The following is a 26,792-nucleotide window of genomic DNA, read 5'->3' on the forward strand; positions in this document are numbered from 1 at the left end:
TAATATACGAAAGTACTTAAGGAAATTCCAGTTTCAATTCTACCTCCGTGGTCAGACACTGTCACATTTTTCATCACGTGTTAATTTTCATGATTTACACTCATATATAAATGTTTACCTACAGATTCCTCAAAATTTGTCGCCGTCAGTTATTAAACACATTTGCATAAACCATTGCCATGTGTGTGTGTGTGTGTATCACTGTGTGACAGACACATGTAAACACGTGTTGAATAAAGTAGCAAATATGTTTGTATTTTTAATGCATAAAACAGATCATACTAACTACAACAACAAAATACTTAAATTGCCTTTGTTTTGCTTCATTTGGCACCGTATCGATCTCTTTATGTATAAATGGTTTAGTCTTAACTAATAAAAATACTTATTAAATTGGTATAAGTGATTGATAGCCATAACTTATACATACCTTCGGAGCGAGCGAGAAAAGGCAAGTGAAATAGCTCAAACTCTATAGTGAGAGCACCTTGCCTTCAGGAAGAGAGTTGTAATGGGAAGGGAAAGAGTAGAAAAAAATGGAGAAGGTAAAATAAAAGCAAGGTAGAGTGAAGAGAGAGAGAGACGAACTCAGTCAGCCTCTTTGTTAAATCTCAAGGATCTAGCATGATCTCGTCAGAACCATCCACTTAAGTCTTGCTAACAAGATGTTAACAATAACCTGCATTATAAACATAAGATGTTACCAACACCTGCATTATAAACATAAGATGTTACCAACACCTGCATTATAAACATAAGATGTTACCAACACCTGCATTATAAACATAAGATGTTACCAACACCTGCATTATAAATATAAGTTATGAGCGCAAATATTTATTCAGTAATTGACGCAGCTTGGCACATTTCATTTTGTATAATTTATATAAACTTAAAGCTAAATTCTTTGCAATAGAGACATCAGGAATCTTGTGATAAAGTTCTCTTAACGCGAGCTTTATCAGTTGCAGCTTCTACAGTTTCTCAATTGATCTTCACCACAGAGTCCTCGCCGCAAAGATCTCAGACATATGAAGTGTGTGTACTCCCTCAGTGTATCAGACAGGAGTGGGATTCCAATTGCGTGTGTCCGTGTGTGTATGAAAATTGCCAACCCCTGGATCCAACACTGGCAAGATGGAATCTCCCTCTCCCGCCAACTTCTCCACCCACTCGGCCTCTTCGTACCCGTCCGAAAATCTTATCAACGGTCTCTCCAACCTCCCCTCTCCTTTGGGGTCCTGATGGCGCACTGCTCCAGAGCTTGTAATCACCGGCGCCGTGTGTGTAAAGGGTGAACCTTCAGAGCAGAGGATCTGGCGGCCCTGGATGCTGAAGCCAGCGCCGGTGAGGAAGCGACCAGTGACGAACTCCATAGTGATGATCCCGTCCTTGGGATAGGGCACCACGCCTGTGAGGAAGAAGGGATGAGGCGCAAGATGAATGACATGGCATAACTATCCCGCGCCTGATACACCCCTGTCCTCCAGCGACACACCTCCCATATCACTGAAAATCGTTAGTACTTCCGGGTCTCAAGTTACATATGTACTTAAAATCACGTGTCGAATCACCATCAGGGTGTTCGCACCACCTGAAGAAAAGCGACCTTCCACGCCTGCTCCACTTTAAGAAAAGCCACATCAACCTTACGTGCTGTGGAATTCATTCGGGCGATGTTCTACCTCGTCTTATGTCTATCATGATAACCAAATCAAATATCAGAAGATGAATAAACGAGACGTTTTGGTCCGTCTTGGACCATTATTAAGTCGTATGTAAGAGAGAAATGAGGTTGTTTTTAGATTCAACTACTCGGAATTTTGTTTCCATGTAGCACGGGCTATAGTGAGCCCGTAAGAGTGCGAGAGATTGATGAAGATTAAGCCACCATAAAAGGTGGCACGGGCATGAATAGCCCGTAGGTGGTAGATGTTTGGAGTGAATGTGGTTTTTGGTCGCATGACATCTTGAAGTGTCTCTCCAGAGAAAGAGATTGAGGATGATTAAGCCACAGGGAGGTGGCACGGGCATGAACAGCCCATAAATGGTAGATTTTATTTTTTATTTTTAGTGAATATATACTGTGTGCTGAGGTCGCATTTAAATCGTCAGGCTGCTATCGCGGGGGAGGATACTGCTTGACAGTGTTTATGAGCGTGTCCAGTTGCTGGACACCTTGTTTGACCAGAAGAGTGGCAGTGTTGATGGCTTCAGGGTGGTTACTGCAAGATTCTGGGGCTCTTAAACTCTTCTAAGGTCGTTAGTTGCTTGACAGAGAGAGAGAGAGCAAAGTACAGGCAATGAATAAGAAAAGAGTGAGATGAGGAGCAGGTAAGAGAAGAAGGTAATTCCTAGAAGGTATGAGTAAGGCGAAAGGTAAAATTAGGATGAAAGGTACGAATGAGATGAGTGTAAAAATGGGATGAAGGAAGAATGGATAAGGTTAGAATAAGAAGAGGGTAAGACAAATAAAAGGGGGGGGGGGTCGATTTTAGGCTTAAGTCAGGTCACGTTTGTTAAAAAGGTCAGAGCACTTAAGTATATACTGTGAAAGGGAAGAGTCAACAGCAACAAAACCAGGACTGAGGTTCATGTTGGGAAGGTTGTGTATCAGAACCGAGTCGACATGACGGCGTCTGTGAAGAGTAGAGGCAGGAAAGATTGTTTTAGAAGAAGACCGATCAATAGGAGGATTAGAGTCCCTAACATGACAAACGAGCATTGTTTGTGTCTGCAGACTTAATGCATATTTTGGCTTCCTTAAGTCTGTCATTTACTGTACGGCCAATTTCCCCAAAGTATTGGAGAGGACAAGACGAACAGGAAGTAGACACCAGCAGCATTAGTAGCAGGAGGAGCAGTGTGAACCAGTGAACAAATCCACAAGGGCAATGACGAGGATTCGAAACTGCCCTTGAATCCTCGTCACTGCCCTTGTGGATTTGTTCATTTGATGCATCACGTTAGTGTGATCTCTGTGTGTGAGTGTGAACCAGGTTACTATGAAGTGTGTCAGTTTGTCGAAAGGGCTTTATGTCAAGAGGACGAAAGGTATTAGTATGAGTTTTTAGTTTAGATATGAAGGGAAGGCAGTATAATGGTATGTGCAGACCATAGTTCCTTTCCCCTTCCCCCGCTTGCCTCCCCTCCCTTGCAAGTAACAAAGGCGAGAGAAAGATTTGTAAATAAAGGAAATTTCAGAATCGAGAAACTGACGGTCATTGATGCGTAGCGCGCGGAGAAAGAGACGAGAGCACCTTTCTTAACAGAAGGAGGATGGTAGGAAAAGAAAGAAATGTGCATACCACTATGCATGAGCTTGCGGTAGATAAAGAAAAACTGGACACAGATCTGTGAACCAGTTATATCATGTTCAATTCAAGTACGTTTATTGAGACAATAAAATACATCTCAAAGTGATAGAGTGTCTTAGGCTATTTCTACCCCCGCTATATATCATGTTTATCCAAAGCTGATTTCAACTAAATGAAAATCCTGCAGTGTGGCAGTGACTTTGACTATTCAGTTATAGCGGGTTCTTGCAACTATCTGTTTCTGTTTTTAGCCATACCTGTTTGGGCCACCTGCACATATATCACCTAGTTGCCCCTTTTATATCATTATATTACGTAATAATACATTGATCTCATAAATCTACTATTCGTTGTGAGTAATGTATTTTCACTTGTTGACTTAGCAACATAAGAAATGATTACACAGACTACAGTGATAAAACTCTATAAAAATATAATAAATTGGTGGGGGGAAACAAATTTATATTAATAATAATTAACATTATACACAAAGAAATCATATTATCGTGATATATCAAGGAAAAAATCCACAGAAGCCTTGATCAGGGTTCGAGCCTGAGTATTCCCAGAGGCACGCTCTAGACGACTATGCCATGACATGGTTAAAAGAATTGCAACTGGGATACTACTGCGAGGATTCCAGAGAGCCTTAGTGCACGGGGCAATTGTGTGAAACTCCTGCTTCGACTTCAGTGGAAGCCTCGGGAATCCTGGAGAGTGCAGTAATAGTACCCCAACTTGCAACTACTTTTTGACCATGTTGTGGCGGTGTCATCTAGAGTATGCATCTTTGAACACCCAACGCATAGGTTCGAATCCTCATCACGGCTTCTGTGGATTTTCTCAATTATAATTTTCGATTATGTCCTGAAACGTTGAAAAAAAATTTTTAAGAAATAAAATAATCTTAATAGATTCAAAACTTAAACAAACAAACATCGTCTACGTTTCTAGATAACTAGAGGAGTGTTACTGACTGTGTGAGCCAGGAGGGATGGTCCCACAGTACCGGCGGCCGGCGAGCACCAGGCTGGCCTCAGAGCACCCGGCTGTCTCCTCTACATCGAACTGGTCAGTGAGCAGCTCCACTCCACACACATCCGAACTCCTCCTGCAGATGGGAGCAACCGTTAATTTAGGCTCCTAAGCCTCATTTTTTTTTTATAAAGACAGAGTCTGGGTTAAAAAGATTCTTCCTAGAGTTCGTACCGGGCGGAAACAAACTTGTAAACCTTTAAAGAAATTATTACGAACAATTATTTTAACCTTATTTTTGTACAGGATGGATTGAACTTGAGGTAAAGTAATTATCAAGATAAATCGTTAACCCAGCATAACTATAGGTCTTGAAATGGCTATGAGGACAGTTTAGGAGCTCAGAGTGTAGTAACTGTGCTCATCCACATGAACCATCCGGGATCGAGCACTGACCTGTCCAGTCGCTGCACTAACCAGTCTAACTTGAGAGCTGAGGCCTTCCTCTCCCCTTTCAAAATTTACCTGAACTTAATCCTCAGAGTCGCCTCATATAGTTGAACTCTCTGCTAATGTCAAGTAGGGGTAAGGACAGGCTCAAAACGCGAATATTTCTAAATTTAGATGTAAACTTTGGGTATTTTGGCTCTAGTTGGGATGCTGTGTGACATTCTGGGCAGGAGCCGAATTTTTGTTTACGTGCTGTAACCATTTTTTCGGGTTTCCCTGATCCCTCGTTTTTATCATATATTCATAATCTCAGAAATTTTGGTTAGCTTGACTAATGTAAAATATGAAATATACATAATACTGGTTTAGAACGTGTGCTCTAGAACTGATGGATAACTGGAGCCTCTTAAGACTGTCTATCGTGAAAAGGCATCCGACAGCGGTCAGTCTAATTACCCAAAGCTTCCTAGCATTACGTAAGCAATGAAGAAATATATATTTACTCACTATAATGTTGGTGCTGAATATAGAACATGAAAAAACATACATTTACTCTGAAATAATATAATTTTATAGCGAAATTAGGTGAAACTAAATGGCGGGTGACGCCATGGGAAGTCGACGATCCAAGCGACAATGTTGTGGCTTTGGATAATTAGATGGATATATTTCCTCATTACTTACGGAATGCTAGGAAGCTTTAGGTAGCTTTGAGTAGCTTTGGGTAATTAGGGGGACCCGCGGCTTATCGTATTGTCAAGCGGAATAAAATAATACAAGACTGAATAGACCTTGATGAAGCTTTGTGCCCTGGAAATTATAGATCTGGGGCTAGATTCACGAAAGCACTTACGAACCTGTACATCTTTTCTCAGTCTTTGGCGGCTTTGTTTCCAATTATTAAACAGTTAATGAGCTCCGAAGCCCCAGGAGTCTGTTTATAACAATAACAACAGTTGAATGGGAAGTTTTCATGCTTGTAAACTGTTTAATAAATATAACCAAAGCCGTCAAAGATTGATGAAAGATGTACACGTTCGTAAGTGCTTTCGTGAATCTGGCCTCTGGTTTGTGGCTTTGAGCAAAGTTAGAAATTGTTACGAGTGTGTCAAATAATGTCAATTACTCTTGAATCTCTTACATGTTTTTTAATATTTTGAAGAATGTTATTGAGGTAATGCAACTGCTTCATTTCTCTTCAGCGTGGAACTGATGCAAACTCCAGCTCCTGGTCTTCCTTAATATGCGTTTTTTGATGTCATTACAAAATAATTTCTGTTTGGTAAGCCTTTATTAAACCAATCGGGTCATCAATGTCATCGAGATGGTGAAAATTATTTTTACTAATAAAAACCGTTTGGAATTTGTTTTTATTTGTTATGTGTAACACATTTAGTTTTCCAGCTGTGATAACAGGAAGCTTCCCATGTTATCGTGACTGAGTTGTGACCTCGTGGCCAGCAGTAATTAGATCGGTGTTTGTTTTGTGAGAGTATATTCAAGAGTCGGATATTTTGCTTTGCTTTCTGATTGACAATATATAAAAAAAAGTACGACAGCTGAAAAAAACTGCTTAAATATATTTTAAAATTTATATGTTCTTTAATATCCTTTATTTTTTTGTATTGAAACAAGGAGCAAAAACTATATGGCAGTGTAACGTGAAATTATTATTTTGTGAGCATGTGTGCGCGTATTTGTGCATATTTTTTACATAATAAATCATGGTATAAATATAATTATAACATGCGTATTTGCGCGTATTTACCCCAATTTTGTTAAGAACTGCTGAGTACACATAAAGACCTACCTGACGATGGTGTAAAGGCAGCGCATGCCAGGGTAGTAAGGGCCAGGGTAACCAGGACTCTGGATGGTGAACTTTTCGCTTTCGAAAACCTGGCGACAGAATCTGGCGCCGTCAGGACCAGAGGACCCTTGCACCACCTTGGGGTCCCGCTCCCTGAAGGTGGGCGAAATCTGCTCGACGTCAAGGGGCGTTGTGGGTCTGTTATTGCTATTGTTGAATTGCTGAGGGAGGAATTCCGGGGCTGGGGTGGGGAATATTCTAAAGAAAACGGGGGTAACAGTAGGCAAGGTAGGGTTAATAGTTGGGATGGCAGTGGGGAGGGTGGGCTGAGGAGTGGGGATTGGATTAGAGGTAGTGGGCAGCGTAGGAATGAAGGGACCGGGGGTGGTGTGTCCAGGATCAGGAGGCAAATACTCTCCACTTATTAGATCGTAGCTTGCAGTTGGGGCCCCATAACTTGTAGATGGGGTGCCGTAGGTTGCAGCGGGATGGCAAGGCTCGTCGGTGTAAGAGTTAGAGGAAGTACTTGTGTAGTGGCCGGAATATCGAGGGCGTGTAAAAGGATTAAACTTCCAGCGAGGATTCAGTTTCGGCTTCAGAAGTGGTCTAACCGGCCTGATAAACACTGGCTTGCGATTGTTGTTGTAGTGAGGGTTGGGGCGGTAGTGAGGGTTGGGCCTGTGGTGGGGATAGGGACGAGGGTGGGGATTTGGGCGAGGATAATGAGGGTTATATGTTGGATAGGTCGGGTAGTTGGGCTTGAAATGTCCACATGTAATCTGGGTGACCTCGATGCTGAACCCGCGTCCTGATCCCAGCGCGTCCGAATGGAAGAAGAGGTCAAGGAACAGGCCACTGAAGTGATACTTGCCTGAGAATTTAAGGATAATGGATTAAACTCCCTCACATAGTCTCTTTAAATCCTACTCAGAAATGTTGTAATCTTGACAAATAATTACTAAACTAATATCACAAAGAGAAAATCAGTAGGAGTCATGAGGAGGATTCGAACCAGCACACACTTGGTTCGCTCAAGCACACGCCCTAAACCATAATACCACGACATGATCAAAAGCAATGCAACTTGGGATGTCCATGTCGTGCTGTAATCGTCTAGGGCGTGTGATTGGCAGTGCCAAGTATCCAGGTTCAAATCGTTATTATAGCTCCAACTGATTCTCTCATTGATAAATCACGTTAATGTGATTTTATTGTGTGTGTGTGATGTGGCTTGTTCACAAAGGCTCGTTCAAGTAAGAATCATGTGCCCTTCATGCTCAGATATCATGGTATCATAAATCTAAATATAATGTTAACAGATATGTTAGATGTCCTAAATTACAATGATAACCGCGAGGCGTGGTCAGAGCGGGCCGAGGGGGGAACATGTAACCCTAGAGCCCCGCTAAAGGTATGCTCCAGGTACGGGTACTCACGGATCTCTCCTGGGGACCTGCTCCCACACAGCCGCTCCTGCCCGCCCACCTGCAGGTAGTCATTGCCACACCCGGCGCTCGACTCCATCTCCATGTCTAGGATCTGTAGGGAGAACGATATCTTAGCCACCGTATGTGATCTCGCGCCGCAGAGTGCAGTTTTCGCCACGGCTTCTGCACTCGGTAACTTCCTAGAATAATGTACCTGAATGTTTTTTAAACGGGTAGTTATGAACATGCAATCATTTATCGTCAGGTTATGTATATTGTGTGATGCTAAAGTTCGGCCAGGGGAGTCAGACTAGGTACTTATTTACCGATAGATTAACAGAGATATCAGATGTAAGGAACCAATGTTCAAACGTCTCGTCCTGCCCGCGAATCAGAGCCGGGGATAGTTTTATAATACTAATTGATAATCACTGATAAAAGAAATAGCTAATCAAGCTATAAATAGCTTTAAACTTCAATAGTTATGATGTTTATAACCTGGTACTCGATGTATATAACAGGAAATATTCAATATAAGACGAGCTGACTAAAGTACCAAGACAAATTTAAAAAGTCCATGCGGGGTCAGTATTATGAGGAAAAATTAATGAAATCATAATGTGGTGACCTCACTATAGTCTTGTCGTCACCAGCCTCGTCTCTTACCTTCACCTGCAGCTGACACACGTCGCTGGAGGACTTAACGACGAGGTAGCGGCAGTCAGTGCTGGGCGGGTACTGGGAGGGGTACTGCGGGGACTGAAGGGCGGCGGTGGGTGTGGTCACGAAGCTACCGCACCCGCTTGGATTGCTGGCGGTCCGCTGGGTCACTCGTACCTGGTACCCGATGTCGTTTACGGCCGTCGTAGAGTCAGAGTGGAAGTTGATGGTCAGAGGATCGCTTAGGAAGGTGAAAGTCCCTGCGGTAAAATGCGATAGATAAGGAGGGATTGATCTTGTGCCTTGGCAAGGGGGGGGGGGTAGAAATAGCCTAAGCTACTCTATCCCTTTGAAATGTATTTCTTTCTTATCTCAATAAACATACTTGAACTTGGTCTTCGGCTCGTTGTTTGGGCTAATTGTGTGTTATCCTGTGAGAGCGTTATTCTAACTGATGGTTGAGGAGCCAGTCGCCTAGTACACTGAAGGTGTTATTGAAAACTGGCTTGAGTTGCGAATAGAAGGTTCTATTTTCACAGTGAATATTCTCTCGTTATCCCTGTCGTATATGCCTTTAAAAATATGTATTGTCTTAGCCTCGATAAGTTATTTCAATTCAGTTTGATTTACAACATGTAGGAGACGTTCGTTATGATGTTTATAACTAGTAATTATTATTACTATTGCATTAATTGTACTGTAAGATGAACTGTAAGGGGATCAACGTACGCGTCTGGCCTGTGAGTGAGCCACAGAGCCTCTGACCAGCCACTTCCAGGTAGTCTCCCACACACCCGGTCGTCGCGCTCGTCTCGAACGACAGCAACTCCAGGACCAGGCTGTTGGCACGAGAGGAGACAACACCTGAATTTTAGCCGTCATGGAATGGGGGAATTCACTGTGAGACAATTCTTAAAACTGTTACTAAGACAAGTTTGGGAAGTTAGTTAGGTTAGATACAGTCGACAGGCAGTGCCGGGGAGGTTTCCTGGGGATGGTTGTTGTCAGTTATGTGTTCCGGCAAGATACGCTTCTCTCCCACCTAATAAGAGCCATACTCCAACTTGTACATTGTCTAGAAGTTCTTAGTTTTGTTTGGTAACACTTAAGAGGAAGCAAGAAGCCAGATTTTATGTTATTTCAGTTACAAGTTAGGTAGGGGGAGAGACGGAGTCTAGCCTGACGAGACAACATGGCTGATCCAACCAGATCCAGGAAAGATCAGTTCCCGCCGAGAGGAAATCGGAAGTTAAGACACTGGGTCTCCCGGATGTAGAGATGGTGAGTGGCTGGGCCTCGGAGGCGTGACCAATGGGAGAACGCTCTGACGTGACGTAGCCGCCTGAGGCACGAGCGTCATCCAGGCATCACTAAGCTCTGGGTCATTGTATGAAAGTCGCACAGCTCGTCACTCCAGCAAGACCCGGCCTGACCTGCGAGGTGGACATCTAGACTGGTAGTAATTCAGGCCGAGGGCAGAGGAGACACCGAACAACTACCCGGGAGGATTTCAAGAGTGTTCAAACTGCGAGAAGCAGGTAAGAGACTCCAACACACGGTGGTCTACCTGTCCTCCAGGAAAACGATGTTGGGAGGATCGTCACCACCTGGTGACGCCACCACCACCCACCTGGTGACGGTGTTCGAAGAGCGGAGGACGGAGATTCTGCAGTCCGTGGAGGCCGGGTAGGTGCCCGGGTACCCTGGATTCGTCACTATGAACTCCGACAGCTGGGTGGTGACGTCACACCCTACCGGCACCGCACCCCCACACTCAGTCACCTGCCTCCCCGACACCTGATGAGTAAAGCATGAGTGTGATGGTGAATAAGGCACAGGTACGATGCTGAGTAAGGCATGGGTATGCTCGCGAGTAAAGCGTGAGTGTGATGGTGATTAAAACACCTGGCTTTAAAAATTATGCTCCTTGACTCAGCATATCTCTGAAATATTATTGTCACACTGAAGAACATTTTTGGGACGCTTCACAATAGCCCTTGATGACGTCACACAATGTGTTATAAGTACTTGACAACGACTGACAGCAGCAGCTGACACAATGCATGACACTGTTGACAATATTGGGTAAAATTGCATGGTGCTTGGTGAGCGAAAACACTTTTTCAGTACAGTGACAACGCTGAGTGATTTAGCGAGAGTTCTTGCCAGTGCCTGGCGAGAATGCATTACAAAATTTATCGTATCGTTATGAGTGCAAACAAAAGTGTGCATGAAAACGTTTCATAGGAGTGCATGGCAAAGTTTACAAGAGTGTACAACGTTAGGAAAATGGACGTGAAGCCTCACCCGAAAGCCTCTGCCGACGATGGAGGCGTCCGAGTGAAAGGTGATGGCGATGGTGGAGCTCGTGAAGTTGAAGGTCACTGCAAGGTAAAGCTCTTATTAAGACCAGCTCCTGTAACGTGCTGCCCCCACACTGTCTTGACGAGTCTTAAAGCTTTCAACACCCCTTTTTACTTGTTTATAGAAGTGTAGGTATGATGCATACATTCATTTAAAAAAAGATTGTCCTAAATACATTTTTTATATATTATATACATAAAGGAGTACCACCTCTGGTGCAATTGTAGGGACCCATTGCCTCGAAAAAGGGAATGCAGAACATTCAGAGAAAACTTGCCATTTAACTCTAAATACGTATGAGTATTCACGTCTCCTATCACCCCTTTCTTTATTATTGATGTTGTACACTTTATTATACAAGGTTACACAGTTACATATCTGATTAGTTACAAAAATTGGACATTAAGAGGATATAAAGGGAAGTTTGTTTCCTAGAGGCTGTAGATTTCTTCGAACTCCTCCGACGCCGGGCAGGAACCGAGGATGCTGCGGGAATCTCCCCTCTGGATCGCGACACTTTCCCCCTCTTGAGACGCTGGAAGAGAAAACTTGCCGCTCTAGGGTCTCTCTTGTAGTTTCAATGAGCCTGGAACCAAGACCTTTAAGAAACCTTTTTGCACCCTCTCCCCATGGGCCTAGGGTCTCAGATCATATTGGAACAAAGTTGTACCGGTGATCTATTTCCCTGTACTTGGTTGACTTGTCTCTTTCTCTGTGTGTCGCCGCGGCTCCTGCTTCGCTGACAGGGAGGTTGATGTATGTGGCTGACAGGGTGATACACCAGTATAGTCCCATGCCAATTGTCTGCCATTTTTCTGGTCAGCCAGCAAAGCTAACATAATTACTGTTCAATAAATTGCGAGGCTCTCTCTTTCCTGGACACTAGGCATTAGTAAGTGTGACCTCACTACGCTAACCTCTGCACTTCTCTTTGCGGCTAGTTTTTGCTAGTTTCTCATCTTAATGATAATTCTCATCTGATGATAATTCAGACCGATAGGGAGATAACAAAGATGTATACAATCATGAAACAAAGCTAAGTATATTAGTAGAGATAATGAAGACGCAATTACCTGAAAATGATCTGATTACCCTTGATATATAGCAACCCATCTTCCTGATTATACTGTACTTGTAACTAATGTGTACAATAGTACAAATATTGACGTACTAAGCAATTAATTTTGTACTATTCACTTTATAAGTGTCTGAAAAAAATGAAGCTTATAAAAACTAATATTCTTAGGCCTAGTATAGTACACATATGTACTATATTGGGCCTCAGATTGTGAATATTAGGCCTAAGAAGGTTAAGTTAGCTTAGTTTTAGTTTGTCTTTGCAACGTAACTAGAAAATCTTTTTCCGGTTTGTCCAAATTCAATTGTTCCGATTTCTATTTTCTAATTGTGTTGCACTATGGTCCTCATCCTTCCTATAAGTACACTCAACACAGGAGGATGGGCTGTATATAGTAAAGTGAAAAACTCTTTAGATATTAGATAGAAAAATAAGATACAAAAATAAAAAAATATCAGCTATTTATAAACAGATATAAGATAGAAAAAAAGAAACTCATAAATAAGATAAATAGAAAACAAATTACTGGAGGCCGACTTTCCGACCAGAATGTTGACCAGACCACACACTAGAAATTGAAGGGACGACGACGTTTCGGTCCGTCCTGGACCATTCTCAAGTCGATTGAGAATGATAACCAGAATCTTTGTTTATTCATTAAATTACATGTCAATAACCAGAATCTTTGTTTATTCATTAAATTACATGTCAATAACCAGAATCTTTGTTTATTCATTAAATTACATGTCATAGAAGTTAGCACTTGCACAATGAAATCACATTAACGTGATGTATCCGGGAGAAAATCCGTAGAAGCCATGAGGAGGTTGCGAATCCGCATTCTTGGTACTCCTTAAGCCCACGGCCTAGACCGCGCAGGCTTGAGAGTATCAAGTGCGTGCGGGTTCGAATCCTAATCACGGTTCCTACGGATTTTCTAAGCAAGCATTTCTTTAGTCCCGAATATCTTTAGGGACGAGAAAATGAACATTTTTTGACGGTACAAAAGTTATCAAATGTGGAGGCAGTCACGGGTTCGTTAGCGCCACGACATGCGAACAAGTACGCGAAAAACAGTTCTTTGGGCATTTACAAGAACGTGACGATTAGGACGTGCATAGATGTACGTGATGTACGCAAGTCCTGGGGGTGAATACATGGGGAGGGGGGGGATGGTACATGAACGTGACGAATAGGACGTGCATACATGTACGTGATGACCAGTAGTGGAACACATACTCACGGACGTTATTTTGGATGGTGCCACAGAACCTGGCGCCGTCAATATCGAGGTAGTCGGCCGTGCAGTCACCGGTGATGGAGTCCCTCGATGGCAAATCGACGTCAACAAAGGTCACCTCCAGCTGAGGACACGGATTCACCAAGTGAGCAGCTTGTTAAAACGGTAGGAATCTGCCAACAAGGTCATGAGCCTGCCTTCAGGGTGTTGCCAATTCAAATGGTCAGGAGCTAGCCAAAAAGATCAGATTCCTACCAACAGGTTAGCAACATGATTAAGAACTTAACAGGGTTAGAGGCGTAATAAGTCAGGAATCTAACCCAGTATCAGACCAACTAATATGGAGAGGAGCTTGCTAATAAGATCAAGAGCTTCTAAGAAGGTAAATAACCTTCCAATACAATAAGAAACCTATCAATAAGGTCGAGAGACTACCAACGAGCTCATTAGCCTGCTAAGAAGTGTAATTGGCGACTGAGATGCTGGTGAGCAGACTTCTTGTATTTTGTGGTTCATGGTGTTTATAACATGCATCATAATGCTTTACTCTAGTATGTGTGTCTACCAGCAGCATAACTGACCAAGATAGTACACTTTTTTTCAGACCTGTCAACCCTCTATCATTTGTACTGAGAAAACATCGTAACACGAGTTTATAATTGTTCATGAGTGATTAAATAACCACTGAATTAGCATGTTACACTGTACCTGACCCAGGTTGTGGCTGCATAACGGGTGGCTATGTTTGTTAATCAAGAGATAATCCCGACGAAATGTTCAATGGTGTTCCAAGCTGCACAGAATAGTAATAAAACCTCGATGATGAAGACCTGCCTGATGGAATGACTGGAAATCAAAGAAGGTTAAAAAATCAAGTATCGTCTTACCCCACAGACGTTTGATGAAGACTTGCCGATGAAGAAGGAGCAGTCTTTGGAGTTAGGGTAAGCAGAAGGATAGTTGGGGCTGTTGATGATGAAGCTGGTCGCCTGCAGTGTTTGGTCACAGTCGCTGGTACGCACGATTGGGAAGATCGTCGTGGGGAAGCTGCTGGTGGCCGGGAAGTTGACAGTGACTGGGAAACCGGTTGAGATACTCCCAGGTATGGTAGGCAAAGTGGGCTGTAATCCAGTGCCCGTGAAAGGATTAAAATTAGGATTACCAGGAATATTTTGACTCAGCTTTGTGGGTTGTTCACTGTCCGTCACGAGGCCAGGGTCGAGCTCCGTGAAGTCCACTTCTGAAGCCTCAGTTCCCGCAGCTTCCGGCTCAGTTCCCGCAGCTTCCGGCTCAGTTCCCGCAGCTTCCGGCTCAGTTCCCGCAGCTTCCGGTTCATCAAATGGTATGGGCTGCCGACCAATGATTGACAAGAGGTAATTTATATCGATTTCAGACTGGTTCTTCAAAGAGCTTGGAGTAAGAGATGAAGATAAAGTGGCAGTTGATTGGGTACTTGCGTCTGACGACGAGGAAAGTGATTGGTTATCGAGGATTGTGCTTGGAGAAGATTGGTTGAAGGGAGCTTCGACAGGCTGCAGGTCGTCACAGGACACCTGTTTTCCAAGAATAGAAAAGCCGATCTTCTTCGTCGATTCGTCTGTGCGGAATCTAATGTCAAGCTTTTCTCCTTCGAATTCATAGTAACCTGCGGAGTAGCAGTGAAGCGATCGTTTAGTATGGATGTTGGTTCCATGTTGACAATCTCAGAACACCATTAATTTTCCTGAATGGAAAGCAATATAGTCAGAAGGATTAATATTATTATGGATTTAATGTAGCCGTAAATTGTAGAAAATATATATATGTTCGAAAGTGTGTGTGTGTGTGAGAGAGAGAGAGAGAGAGAGAGAGAGAGAGAGAGAGAGAGAGAGAGAGAGGGGGGTTTTACGCAATTCCCCCATGCACTCGAGCTATGTCAATAGGCCGTTCTCCCTCTTCGCCCTTACTTCATTACACACAGAGATCACAATAGCGTGATGCATCAAATGAACAAATCCACAAGGGCCGTTATCTTGAGGTTATCTTGAGATGATTTCGGGGCTTTAGTGTCCCCGCGGCCCGGTCCTCGACCAGGCCTCCACCCCCAGGAAGCAGCCCGTGACAGCTGACTAACTCCCAGGTACCTATTTACTGCTAGGTAACAGGGGCATTCAGGGTGAAAGAAACTTTGCCCATTTGTTTCTGCCTCGTGCGGGAATTGAACCCGCGCCACAGAATTACGAGTCCTGCGCGCTATCCACCAGGCTACGAGGCCCCCTACGAGGCCGTGACGAGGATTCGAACCTACGTCCGAGATCATCCCAGACGCTGCCTTTATCGACTGAGCTACGACATGGTCAAGTTGTGTAAAGCCCTGGTTTGTGTCTCGGAGAGGCTGCAGGTTTCAGTAAGTTCAGTAAAACTTCGGTTTCAACTCTTTTTGACCATGTCGTAGCTCAGTCGATAAAGGCAGCGTCTGGGATGATCTTGGACATAGGTTCGAATCCTCGTCACGGCCCTTGTGGATTTGTTCATTGGATGCATCACGCTAATGTGATTTCTGTGTGTAATACCATTCATCCAGTTTGTTCAGGTCGTCTTTTAATCTCATTCTATCTATATTTAGTCTCATCTGTCTTGATTCTTCTCTTCATTTTTGCATCATCATAAAACATTGAGAAAAATGAGTCTATACTTTCTGGAAGATCGTTTACAAATATCAGAAACAGGATGGGTCCAAGTACAGAGTCCTGTGGGACTTCGCTGGTGACATCTCACCACTCTGAAAACATCTCTTGTTTTCTGTTGCTTAGATACTCACTTATCAACTGGATCACCTTACTTGTTATTCCAGCCTGAGTGAGTGTGTGTGAGAGAGTGAGAGTGTGAGACAGCGAGAGAGAGAGAGAGAGAGAGAGAGAGAGAGAGAGAGAGAGAGAGAGAGAGAGAGAGAGAGACTAGGATTAAGACGGTCAGACAGTCGATGAAAATAAATGTGTTCCCGACTGCCAGGAGACCCAACTAAGCAGCACACAACCAACGTACTTGTAAAGCCTGGCTGGAGCCCACCACACAGCCGCTGGCCCTGCACCTCCAGGTAGTCGAACATACAGCTGCCGTCCTCTACATCGAAGTCCTCCACAAGCAGCTGCACCCCGCAGAGAGAGTCACCGCCGCGGGGCACGGTGTACCGACACTCCAGGTTGTGCTCGTACTGTCTTGGGTACCCTGGCGACCTCAACTGGAAAGTCTTCCCCTCTAGCAGTCTGCATGTGAGTGAGGAGGGATGGGGGGCAAGCAGGTGAGGAAGGGAACTTTAAACGAATCGATTATGTCGAAGTTAATAAACAAACTTGTAATACACTCAATCAACCATTGATTATATGTAATCATTTGTAATCAACCATTGTGAAAAATGAGACGTCGAAAATATAAGCAGGAATTATGTAAATGATCAATATTATGTAATTGATCAATTATCAATTATGTATTATTGAATTATGTAAATGATCAATTTTCTTTATTCTTGGCTAAAGAAAACAATTTCCTAACAGTGACTTTGGCCAGGAAGAGTACGCCTGTCCCCCCCCCCTCCCCAAACCAAGCCTCAAGTGACAATGTACTCAAATTTGTTGAGGTATCGAGTGCAATATACCAGTAGATTTTACAGGAAAGATTATTTGTGTATTAATTTCTTCGTGTGAGAGGCAAGGCTACAGAGTCACGAGAGGCAAGGCTGCAGAGTCACGAGAGGCAAGGCTGCAGAGTCACGAGAGGCAAGGCTGCAGAGTCACGAGAGGCAAGGCTGCAGAGTCACGAGAGGCAAGGCTGCAGAGTCACGAGAGGCAAGGCTGCAGAGTCACGAGAGGCAAGGCTGCAGAGTCACGAGAGGCAAGGCTGCAGAGTCACAAGAGGCAAGGCTGCAGAGTCACGAGAGGTAAGGCTGCAGAGTCACGAGAGGCAAGGCTGCAGAGTCACGAGAGGCAAGGCTGCAGAGTCACGAGAGGCAAGGCTGCAGAGTCACGAGAGGCAAGGCTGCAGAGTCACGAGAGGTAAGGCTGCAGAGTCACGAGAGGCAAGGCTGCAGAGTCACGAGAGGCAAGGCTGCAGAGTCACGAGAGGCGAGGCTGCAGAGTCACAAGAGGCAAGGCTGCAGAGTCACGAGAGGCGAGGCTGGGGTCTCTGCAGATCCTGCAGAAACCGCTCCGTCAGGACTTACCTGTCGCAGGAGAGAGAGGAGACTAGAGGGGCACCGAGGGTCCTGGGTTGACGGCACCTCTTCACCTGTCGCCCCTGCAGGAGGAAGCCTGATGCCCCGTGGCTCTCACCGCTTCGGAATTCCACCGTCATGAGGGATGAAGGGAAGAGGAAGGTGGCTGTGAGGGAGGGAGGGAGAGACGGTTGATTTGGAGTAATGCTAATGTACACTTATTGCCAACAGTTGATATTTGAACAGCTTCTACATGCTCGTACTATGCTGGCGAGAACCTCGCTCACACCCGGAGACCCATACACAGCCAAGACACTTTTCTTCCGGTAATATTTACTATGTACACTTGCCAGAAGGTTGAAGTAAAGGTTTTATCAAAAAGATCTGACAGATGTTTAACACCATTATGGACGACCATTTAGTAACAAGGATTCAAATCTGACACAGATCCTGATATAGAGGACGGCAGATCAAATATACATCTGATCTGATTCTGATTCGTCCCTCCTTCCCCCTTGCCTTGTTTCTCCATCTGCTTCGTTTATCCCAACATTTACCTTATTTTCCTCCCACGGGTTTTGTCCTCGGCTCACCTGTCTTGCCTCGTTGGTACCTGCCACAGTGGACCACGTCGTTTATCACTAGGGTGTCCCCAGGGCAGTCCCTGGCCCCAGCCACGCCCACAGCCCCGCCCACGTCCTGCAGGATCTCGTTGTCGTCATCATCTGGTCTCGGGAGTGTGACCAGGTCGAGGCGGAGCACCGTGAAGATAACGCCGCAGTAGTCAGGGTGGCGGCGGTAGATTTGGTACTTGCACGTCGTGCTGGCAAGAGGTAAACAGAGACCAGATAAACAGCTTTAATTGTACTTATACGCGAGACTAATGAGGAGAGAATGGAAGACAAGCAATAATACAAACTCAATCAACACATTAATAGGCTATCTCTACAACATAATTGTAATTATTTATATAAAGTGCAGCCATAAATAATACTGTTTTGTTTAAAGTTACATGTGAGTGGAGTGTGCGGGTCTGTAGTGACAGCCCCCGCAGATACCAGAAGACAATGGTATAATGTACTCACTTGGCTGGATAGTTGTTGGGGTAGCCGGGCGAGTGGAGGTAGAAGTCATCACTGTTGATAAACTCATCGCAGTGGAACGCAGGACCTGAAACACACACGTTAAGTGACGCTCTCCATCATCTATCAACAGACAATAAATCACACACCACACGCCCTCTAATCATCACGTTCACTCCCCAAAAAATCTGCCACTTACGGGCCATTGATGCTCGTGCCACCTCTTGGGTAGCTTAATGTTCATCAATCAATCAATTCCTGTAATCACACCCACTGTGTTCGCCACTGCAGGAAACACACATACCTTAAATATTTCTTTATTCATTTTACTATTTCCTGCATCTAATATCTGAACTCTGTTAAAGAGCCAACTACCTAATGTAGAGAGAGCATGATGATTAAGTAAATGATGATTTTATCATGCTTGCTGTCTACTCCCTGGGCGTCTACGTGTGGGGATGAGAGATCATGTCCTTCTCCAAGCCCTTCTGCAGGCGAGGAAGAGGCACAGGATTATGTTTAGAGTTCGTTTGTCATTACATCCTTCACTGACGTCCTGAAGGTTGGGCTTGGATTAGGGAAGTTTTAACATTTCATTCCTCACCTTCCTCCCCCTGCCATTCCCCACGTTCCCCCCTTTTTACATTAACCGTGTTCGTCGGGTCTCCTGTCGGCTCCACGTTGTTCGACTCCTGCGGGAAAGTGTCGTCGTTATGGCTTCTAAATACACATTAATGGTCCCCAGACACACTTCCCTCTGTGTGCTCTCTGTCCACCCGTCTAACTTAAGTTTTTATAGGTTTCTTTCTTACTATGTAACCACTGATGTATTTCCTCAAGGACAATAATTGCATTGTTAATATTTTATGATATAATTTAATATTTGATTTTGTTATGTAGCATACAAAATTGGGGTATATGGTCAATCAGTATTACTTTATATGTTACCTGGCTTTCTCTAGCCATATTCAGAGACCCCTAACTGCTAAACGTCACAACGCAGAGCACTGAGACTGTGGTGTTCGTTGTCAGTACATGAGTGTCAGTAAGAAGTATAATTATTGCTGAAATTTTGGATTTAGGTACGAGTATAAGGCATGTCAGGCACCCTTTCAGTGCCATCTTGAGGTTATCTTGAGATGATTTCGGGGCTTTTAGTGTCCCCGCGGCCCGGTCCTCGACCAGGCTTCCACCCCCAGGAAACAGCCCGTGACAGCTGACTAACACCCAAGTACCTATTTACTGCTAGGTAACAGGGGCATAGGGTGAAAGAAACTCTGCCCGTTGTTTCTCGCCAGCGCCTGGAATCGAACCCAGGACCACAGGATCACAAGTCCAGCGTGCTGTCCGCTCGGCCGACCGGCCATCACTGTGCCAGAGTCCTTCTCTGTGCATCCATGGGGTGACACCGTCTCTTAGATTCACGAGCTGCAAATTGCGTTTAGGTGTTTTGAAGGGTAATTTAAATACAGAATACAATTATAGATCGTACTGCATCACATATTTCACACGTAGCAAAGCAAAACGGGGACCACTGTTGTGAGGACTGTATCGTGGGTTGGAGTACTACTGTGGCGAGTACTTGATCATGGGTCGAGCACTGCAGTAGTGAGTGCTTCATCGTGGGTTGTGAATATAATGATAAAAGAAGCAGAAAAATTACCAATAGTTTCTCTTTTAATGTGAGGGAAGGGAGGGAAATGGCAGGGAAAAGCTCCAAGCCATCACGACTATATAGCACTGGGAAGGGGTCAGGATAAGGATTTGGAATGGGACGGGGGGGGGGAGGGGAAGGAATGGTGCCCAACCACTTGGACAGTCGGGGGGACTGAACGCCGACCTGCATGACGCGAGACCGTCGCTTTACCGTCCAGCCCAAGTAGTTGGACTCCTTTAATGTGAATAAAAAAGAAAATTACTTGATCAACAACCAACAAGTTAAAAGCCACATTCTGAACAGTTACTTAGTAAGCAGATCTTTATTCAATATTTAATTAAGGAAAAGGATATCCTGCTGTTCCCTCCCTCCCTGTGAGAGACTATTGTGCTAGGGGAGGGGAAGGAGCCGGAGTGGGGGGAATAAGTGTTGGAGAGCCAGTGGAGGGGGGAGGGGGGAAGGGGGAGGGGGGGAAGGAGGAGGGGGGGAGGGTGAGGGGGTGGGGAAGGGGGTAGGGGGGTTAGGGTGTTGTCCTATGGTGCTAGGGATCCTTTGATGTTAAGAAGGAGGGGCGGTGTGAGAGAGGGGGGGGGGGTGGACCACGTGACAGGAAGGGAAGGGTGGCTTGTACTGTGAGGGAAGAATGGGTGACGGGTTTTAATTATTCGGGCAGGACTATGAGAGACAGACAGACTAATACTTCAGTTGACAACGACCTAGGACAGAATTTATCAAGCTATAACACCCTAAAGAACAATGACTCGCGCTACAACACCTTAGAGAACAATGTCTCGAGTTACGAGACATTGTTCTCTTAGGTAAGGTAGACTAGATGTAGCAAGGAAACATTTACTAGCATCCAGCAATCCACCTCCCTCTGGCATCATTTAATTTTATAATAAAAGTTACACATTGTTTTCGTGGGAAATAAAGATTAATTAATCTTAAAGCACGTCTGTAATTTCTCCTTCCCAAAACATCTTGGAGAAAGATTCAGGAGTGGTGGTGTATGTACTCTTTGAGGGTATTCAGTGGTGGACTTTTGAAGTACTGGATAAAAAACTTGGAGTCCCTCATCATCAAATGAAATTTGACTTATGTTAAATGAGAGACTAGTTCGTTAAATGAGAGACTTTACCGATCTGTATTACTGTCCGTGAGGATGTGATATATTTAAGGCATGCTGGCCAATATTTGATTGAAGATCCAAATATTGAACACCATGTTGACCAGACCACACACAAGAAGGTGAAGGGACGACGACGTTTCGGTCCGTCCTGGACCATTCTCAAGTCGATTGTGCATTGGCAGTCGACTTGAGATTGGTCCAGGACGGACCGAAACGTCGTGGTCCCTTCACCTTCTAGTGTGTGGTCTGGTCAACATAATTTTGCCACGTTATTGTGACTCATCGCCTGCATTGAACACCATTATTACTAAACAATATATAACTTATAAGTTGTTAAGCCCACAAAGTAATACAGGCAAACTCCAGCAGTTCCTACCTTTTCTTGAAGCATTTCGTCCTTGGATGGTGAGAGTCGTGTCTAGCGCCAGTTGCTTCAGCGTGTCACTATCCTCCCCCAGCGAGAGGGACGTCACGTCCTCCACACTTCGCCTCACAGTCGTGGTTGAGGGTACATCACCACAGTCGTCTGGGTTAGTCCTGGCCATTTGATTTGAGAGGGAAGCTGGCACGGGCTGGATATGGAGGCCGGGAGGTGCACCATCTGGAGCTGTGCTGGTGCCATCAGTGCTGTCGCTGCTTGCCTCGCCACGACCCTCTCTCACCAACACCACCAATGCCAACAAATTCAACAATTTTAGCAGCATATCTTCCTTGAATGATTTTTCTTACAATGAAAATAATTCATTCATAGCTCGATGCCTTTCGTAACGTTGAGCACTTAAAGGTCGCCAAAATACCCGTCGCTAACGTAACATGGTCACAATCAACAAATTAGAATAACTTCTTCCGAGTCCAAGACTATGTGTTCGGGTCCTCCCAATACCTCCAGCAGCTTGATAGTGAGCGACTCGTGCTTCACGTCGACGCCTGACACCGATCTGGCGCCGCCCACACCTATTATATACCCCTCCCGCTCTCAGGAAGGCAAACAAACGAGGAATCAGCATCCTTCTCCGTATGTTGTTTAGCATCTACTATGTCTTCAGGCTCTAATAATCACGCCTGAATAACAAGAAATGAGAAGCTTTGGTGGTTCATCTTCGCGACATGAAGCATTAGGCTTCTGATGGTGATGCTCAGGTATTAGTTTGATGGCTAGCATAAGGAACACCTAGAGGCTTTCTCCAGGACGCGTGGGCCGCCTTCCTTCCTAGCGAGGAGGAATGTTCTCGGCCGGAAATGATGACGGAAGGTCCTAATTACAGACGTTTATATAGTTAACTCTCCTACTCATGAATGCGTTCATGGAGGCCATACTATGTGCCTGTCCTTACGAGACCGAGATTGTAACTATCATGATCCTTAGTGTTTAGTTCAGTAGGAGCAGTTGTTAGGCTTCCCAGACGTAACTAAGCAGATCAACATTCTGAAAAACTTTAACGTCTTTGTGTTTGACCCGAGATATGAGCTTATCGGAAACACGCAAATGTGTTAGGAACTTTCCCAGTATATGCAAACACCCGCGGGCCCACCCACACGTGTATACTGAGACTAGTGTTGCCGGGTCATTACTAATACACGGCCTTGAGTATGTGTATGTTTTGTAATTATAATAAGGAAGATAAGAGATCAGCTCTTAGTCCCACTCCTCCACACTCTCCTCACAGATACTTATAAGCCTACCTTCACATCACGTTAATTTCTGATATACCTGTTATGTTTCAATGATGGAGGTCTGTGGCGCTACTTCTCGGCAGTAAAATGTCATTAACTTAATCAGATTACAGATGAGCGAGATAAAGGTCTACATTATGAGCTAGTCTTTATATCCCACCAAGAATGTGTTCATGGAAGTTTTAAACGTTAAAAATAAACACGTATTCTGTAATAACAATATTAGTTTAGGCACGTACATATTAAAGATGAGGACGAGTTGTAATACTATTTAAATAATCCAAATTTCTGTAGATGATAAAAATAATTCGAATTAATATGCTTTTATTCAAGTAAGGAAAGAAATCAAGACTAATAAGTGTACATAGTTCTCTTCACCTGAGAGGCTCCTGACCCCGAAGATGAAGTACCTAATATAAGGCAAATGCTCGGGATCTTGTCTTCCTATTTTCATTGTGAGACTTTTAATTAAGTAATCACTGTGGAACAGGTAAATGGTGATTGGTGTCAAGCAACAGCAAGGCTCACTGACCATATGGATTTCATTTAAACTCTTACAGCATTACCCTCCTCCTTTGTGTTTGGTCAAGGTTGAATTGCATGCTGTCTCTTTAACACACGAATACTTTAAATTTAAGTGAGATTTCTAAGACAATGTGGCAGCCGACACCAAACTTGGTCACTGTACACAGTGACAAGTTAGGTATTTGTTAATGGTAAACAATCTAAATTTATTGACCTGATGTTCTCAACAATAAATAGTGACAAGCCCCATTGTATTATATTTTATTGAAAAAGATATATATTAAAGGATCGTTTTAAATTTGTATTTGTGTCCGAAAGCCTTATTTATTCAACAGTGACATACAACAGGAGAACAGTGTTCGGATCAGGTCAGTTTTTTTATATTCTAAACAACATATTCAGTAATTTGTCTTACAGGCTCTAGATACACTGAGTGGCTTGCCATACAGACTTGTAACACACTGAGTGGCTTGCCATACAGACTTGTAACACACTGAGTGGCTTGCCATACAGACTTGTAACACACTGAGTGGCTTGCCATACAGGTTGTCAGGTTTAGAGCAACCTTCTGACTCACATTATGTGCATCAATAGAGTCATGTTGCTTCAGTGCTTCATATGTCGGTATGAGCACTTGCAGCACTTTTATTGAATGGTTATTATTTGAATGTATATCAGATCTGTTAATATACATCTTAACTTGTAACTTTAATACTGTTACTTTCAACACCCAGGATGATGAAGAGCGACGTTGTTATGAGCCAGCGTAGCCGGCCGGCCGAGCGGACAGCACGCTGGACTTGTGATCCTGTGGTCCCGGGTTCGATCCCAGGCGCCGGCGAGAAACAATGGGCAAAGTTTCTTTCACCCCATGCCCCTGTTACCTAGCAGTAAAATAGGTACCTGGGTGTTAGTCAGCTGTCACGGGCTGCTTCCTGGGGTGGAGGCCTGGTCGAGGACCGGGCCGCGGGGACCACTAAAAGCCCCGAAATCATCTCAAGATAACCTCAAGATAACCATTTGTACATATGGCATTATTTATTTATATGTTTTGTGAAGTAATCGCTATATTATTATACACGTTGTGGGTGTGTATATATTTTTGGGTGTGTATATATTTTTGGGTGTGTATATCTGTATTTAATATTTTGATGTATTGTTTTGGGTCTTTGTGACATGCTTGTTTGAATGACGTGTGAGCTGGCCAGTTTGTGTGTGTATACTCATCTAGTTGTGCTTGCGGGGGGTTGAGCTCTGGCTCTTTGGTCCCGCCTCTCAACTGTCAATCAACAGGTGTACAGGTTCCTGACCCTACTAGGCTCTATCATATCTACACTTGAAACTGTGTATGGAGTCAGCCTCTACCACATCACTTCCTCATGCATGTGTGTGTGTGCGTGTGCGTGCGTGTGTGTGCGTGCGTGTGTGTGTGTGTGTGTGTGTGTGTTTGCGTCTCGGGGTTAGTCAATGCTTGTGGGGGTCAATTAATAATGTTTATTAAATTACGGTGATTTGTTATTGTTATTATATACATTTTCTTCGTCATGTGGGATTGGAACTTTGACTTTGCCATTTGCCAATCCAGTTGGGAGTTAAATTTTTGGTGGGAAAAGTGTTTAGTTTGTGACTTGTTGCTTGTTCATGCTAATGATAAGTTGCCCCTTTCTGGTTACTTGATTGTTGTTGAGTCTCCCGAGACTTTAATTTTGATTAGACCGTAATGACTTTGCTTTTGAATAACGTCACCATTGATTTACTTTGACCACAACTTATATGCACTTCATTCGTTGTCTAGTGTACCCATGTTGTTAAGTTTTGTTACCTTGTTAACTTAGTAACATATAGCTGCAGTGAATAGTGCCTCTTTATTATATGATATGATGATATAAAGTTAATGATAAACTTTATTATATGATGATTATTAACTTTGTTGTGGTGTAGATATATACACCACATGTGTATATTGAGGTGTAAATAGCTATAGTTATGTAGACTCGGTTCACTCCAGTAAACTGGTGGCTTTTATTCTAGACTTTCACTTTATCTCTGAAGTGCTGGTAACACTTCACTATTCACTCTGGACTATTAAATTTGTGATTTGCTTTAAGTCAAGAGAGCTCCTCATTGAGTATGTGGGGGAAGGTGTGTATACCACGAGCCATACTTGGGGGTCATGACATAACAGACTGCAGTGTGTGGGTGACTGAGGCATAACAAAATATACAATCATTCCAAAAATCAAAACTCAAATGTCAAAAAAGGGTCTTCAGGTTCAGCATGTACTGCCCCGTGTGTTCTGTGGAAGATTTTAGACATCAAGTAGATCATGAAGGATGTATTAGACGTAATCGATAGGATTCTGCAAAGGATATGAAACGCCACTCTTTAGATCCTACTAGATTTAGGAGATAATGGAAACAATGGGGAGCCTGTGGAAGGTAAAGTAAATAGTTTGGGGCCCAGAGGAAGGCAGAGCAGGTCATCTGAAGTTCTGTGGAAAGGAGCAAAGATTGTCTGGTGTCCTTTGGAAAGTAGCGTAGATTGTCTGTGGTTCTGTATGATGTTTGGACCGTCGCAGCTGTGGTTCTGTATGATGTTTGGACCGTCACAACTGTGGTTTTGTATGATGTTTGGACCGTCACAACTGTGGTTCTGTATGATGTTTGGACCGTCGCAGAAGTGGTTCTGTATGATGTTTGGACCGTCACAACTGTGGTTCTGTATGATGTTTGGACCGTCGCAGCTGTGGTCCTGTATGATATATGAACCGTCGCAGCTGTGGTCCTAATAACCGGGAAGGACATAACGGACATCCACCTGGATTGTTTAATTTGGAAACCTGCTGGCGCTGATATGGGAGAGAGTGATGTGATAATGAGCCTCTCTGGCAACTTGCTGGTGCTAGCACTAGTGAAAGTGACGTGATAGTGGTCCCTTCCTTCTCTACAATCACTATAGCCTCGACACCCATTTACACACCGCCTTTCACATCCTTTGGATAAGGCGGTCTCCTTCTTCACCTGGGAACTATGTTATGTGTCGGTAGCTGTGGCAAGTGTGTTGTGCACCTCGTACTCATCCAGCAAGAACTAGTGTGTTGTGCAGCTAATACTCATCCTGCAGACGCTTGTGTATTGTGCAGCTTAGACACTCACTCACTCTCTCTCTCTCTTGGCCCGGTCAGGATTTGATTTGCTATTTGACCCGGTCAGGAT

At 44.0% G+C, this 26,792-nt stretch overlaps 1 protein-coding gene across 1 annotated transcript; it reads right to left on the minus strand.

Moving 5' to 3' along the window:
• Positions 1–26,792, minus strand: LOC123774580 (cubilin). The gene is made up of 15 exons (XM_045768962.2): positions 21,755–26,792; positions 18,596–18,680; positions 18,104–18,333; positions 17,520–17,676; positions 16,346–16,566; positions 14,209–14,966; positions 13,325–13,445; positions 10,947–11,023; positions 10,270–10,436; positions 9,369–9,478; positions 8,646–8,899; positions 7,989–8,091; positions 6,553–7,423; positions 4,295–4,428; positions 1–1,411 (listed from the first exon to the last, which is right to left on the minus strand). Exons 1-15 carry the CDS (start codon positions 22,080–22,082, stop codon positions 1,059–1,061), a joined length of 3,969 nt encoding a protein of 1,322 aa, XP_045624918.1. The 5' UTR covers positions 22,083–26,792; the 3' UTR covers positions 1–1,058.

This window comes from Procambarus clarkii, chromosome 51, assembly GCF_040958095.1.
Source record: "Procambarus clarkii isolate CNS0578487 chromosome 51, FALCON_Pclarkii_2.0, whole genome shotgun sequence".
NCBI lineage: Eukaryota > Metazoa > Arthropoda > Malacostraca > Decapoda > Cambaridae > Procambarus > Procambarus clarkii.

Excerpts from the sequence above, each read along its gene's own strand:
- LOC123774580 (XM_045768962.2), bottom strand. The coding sequence starts at position 22,082 with ATGCTGCTAAAATTGTTGAATTTGTTGGCATTGGTGGTGTTGGTGAGA. Across the intron at positions 10,437-10,946 it reads TCGTCGGCAGAGGCTTTCGG|GTGTCGGGGAGGCAGGTGAC; the intron begins GTGAGGCTTCAC and ends TTTACTCATCAG. Across the intron at positions 4,429-6,552 it reads TGCCTTTACACCATCGTCAG|GAGGAGTTCGGATGTGTGTG; the intron begins GTAGGTCTTTAT and ends TCCCATCTGCAG.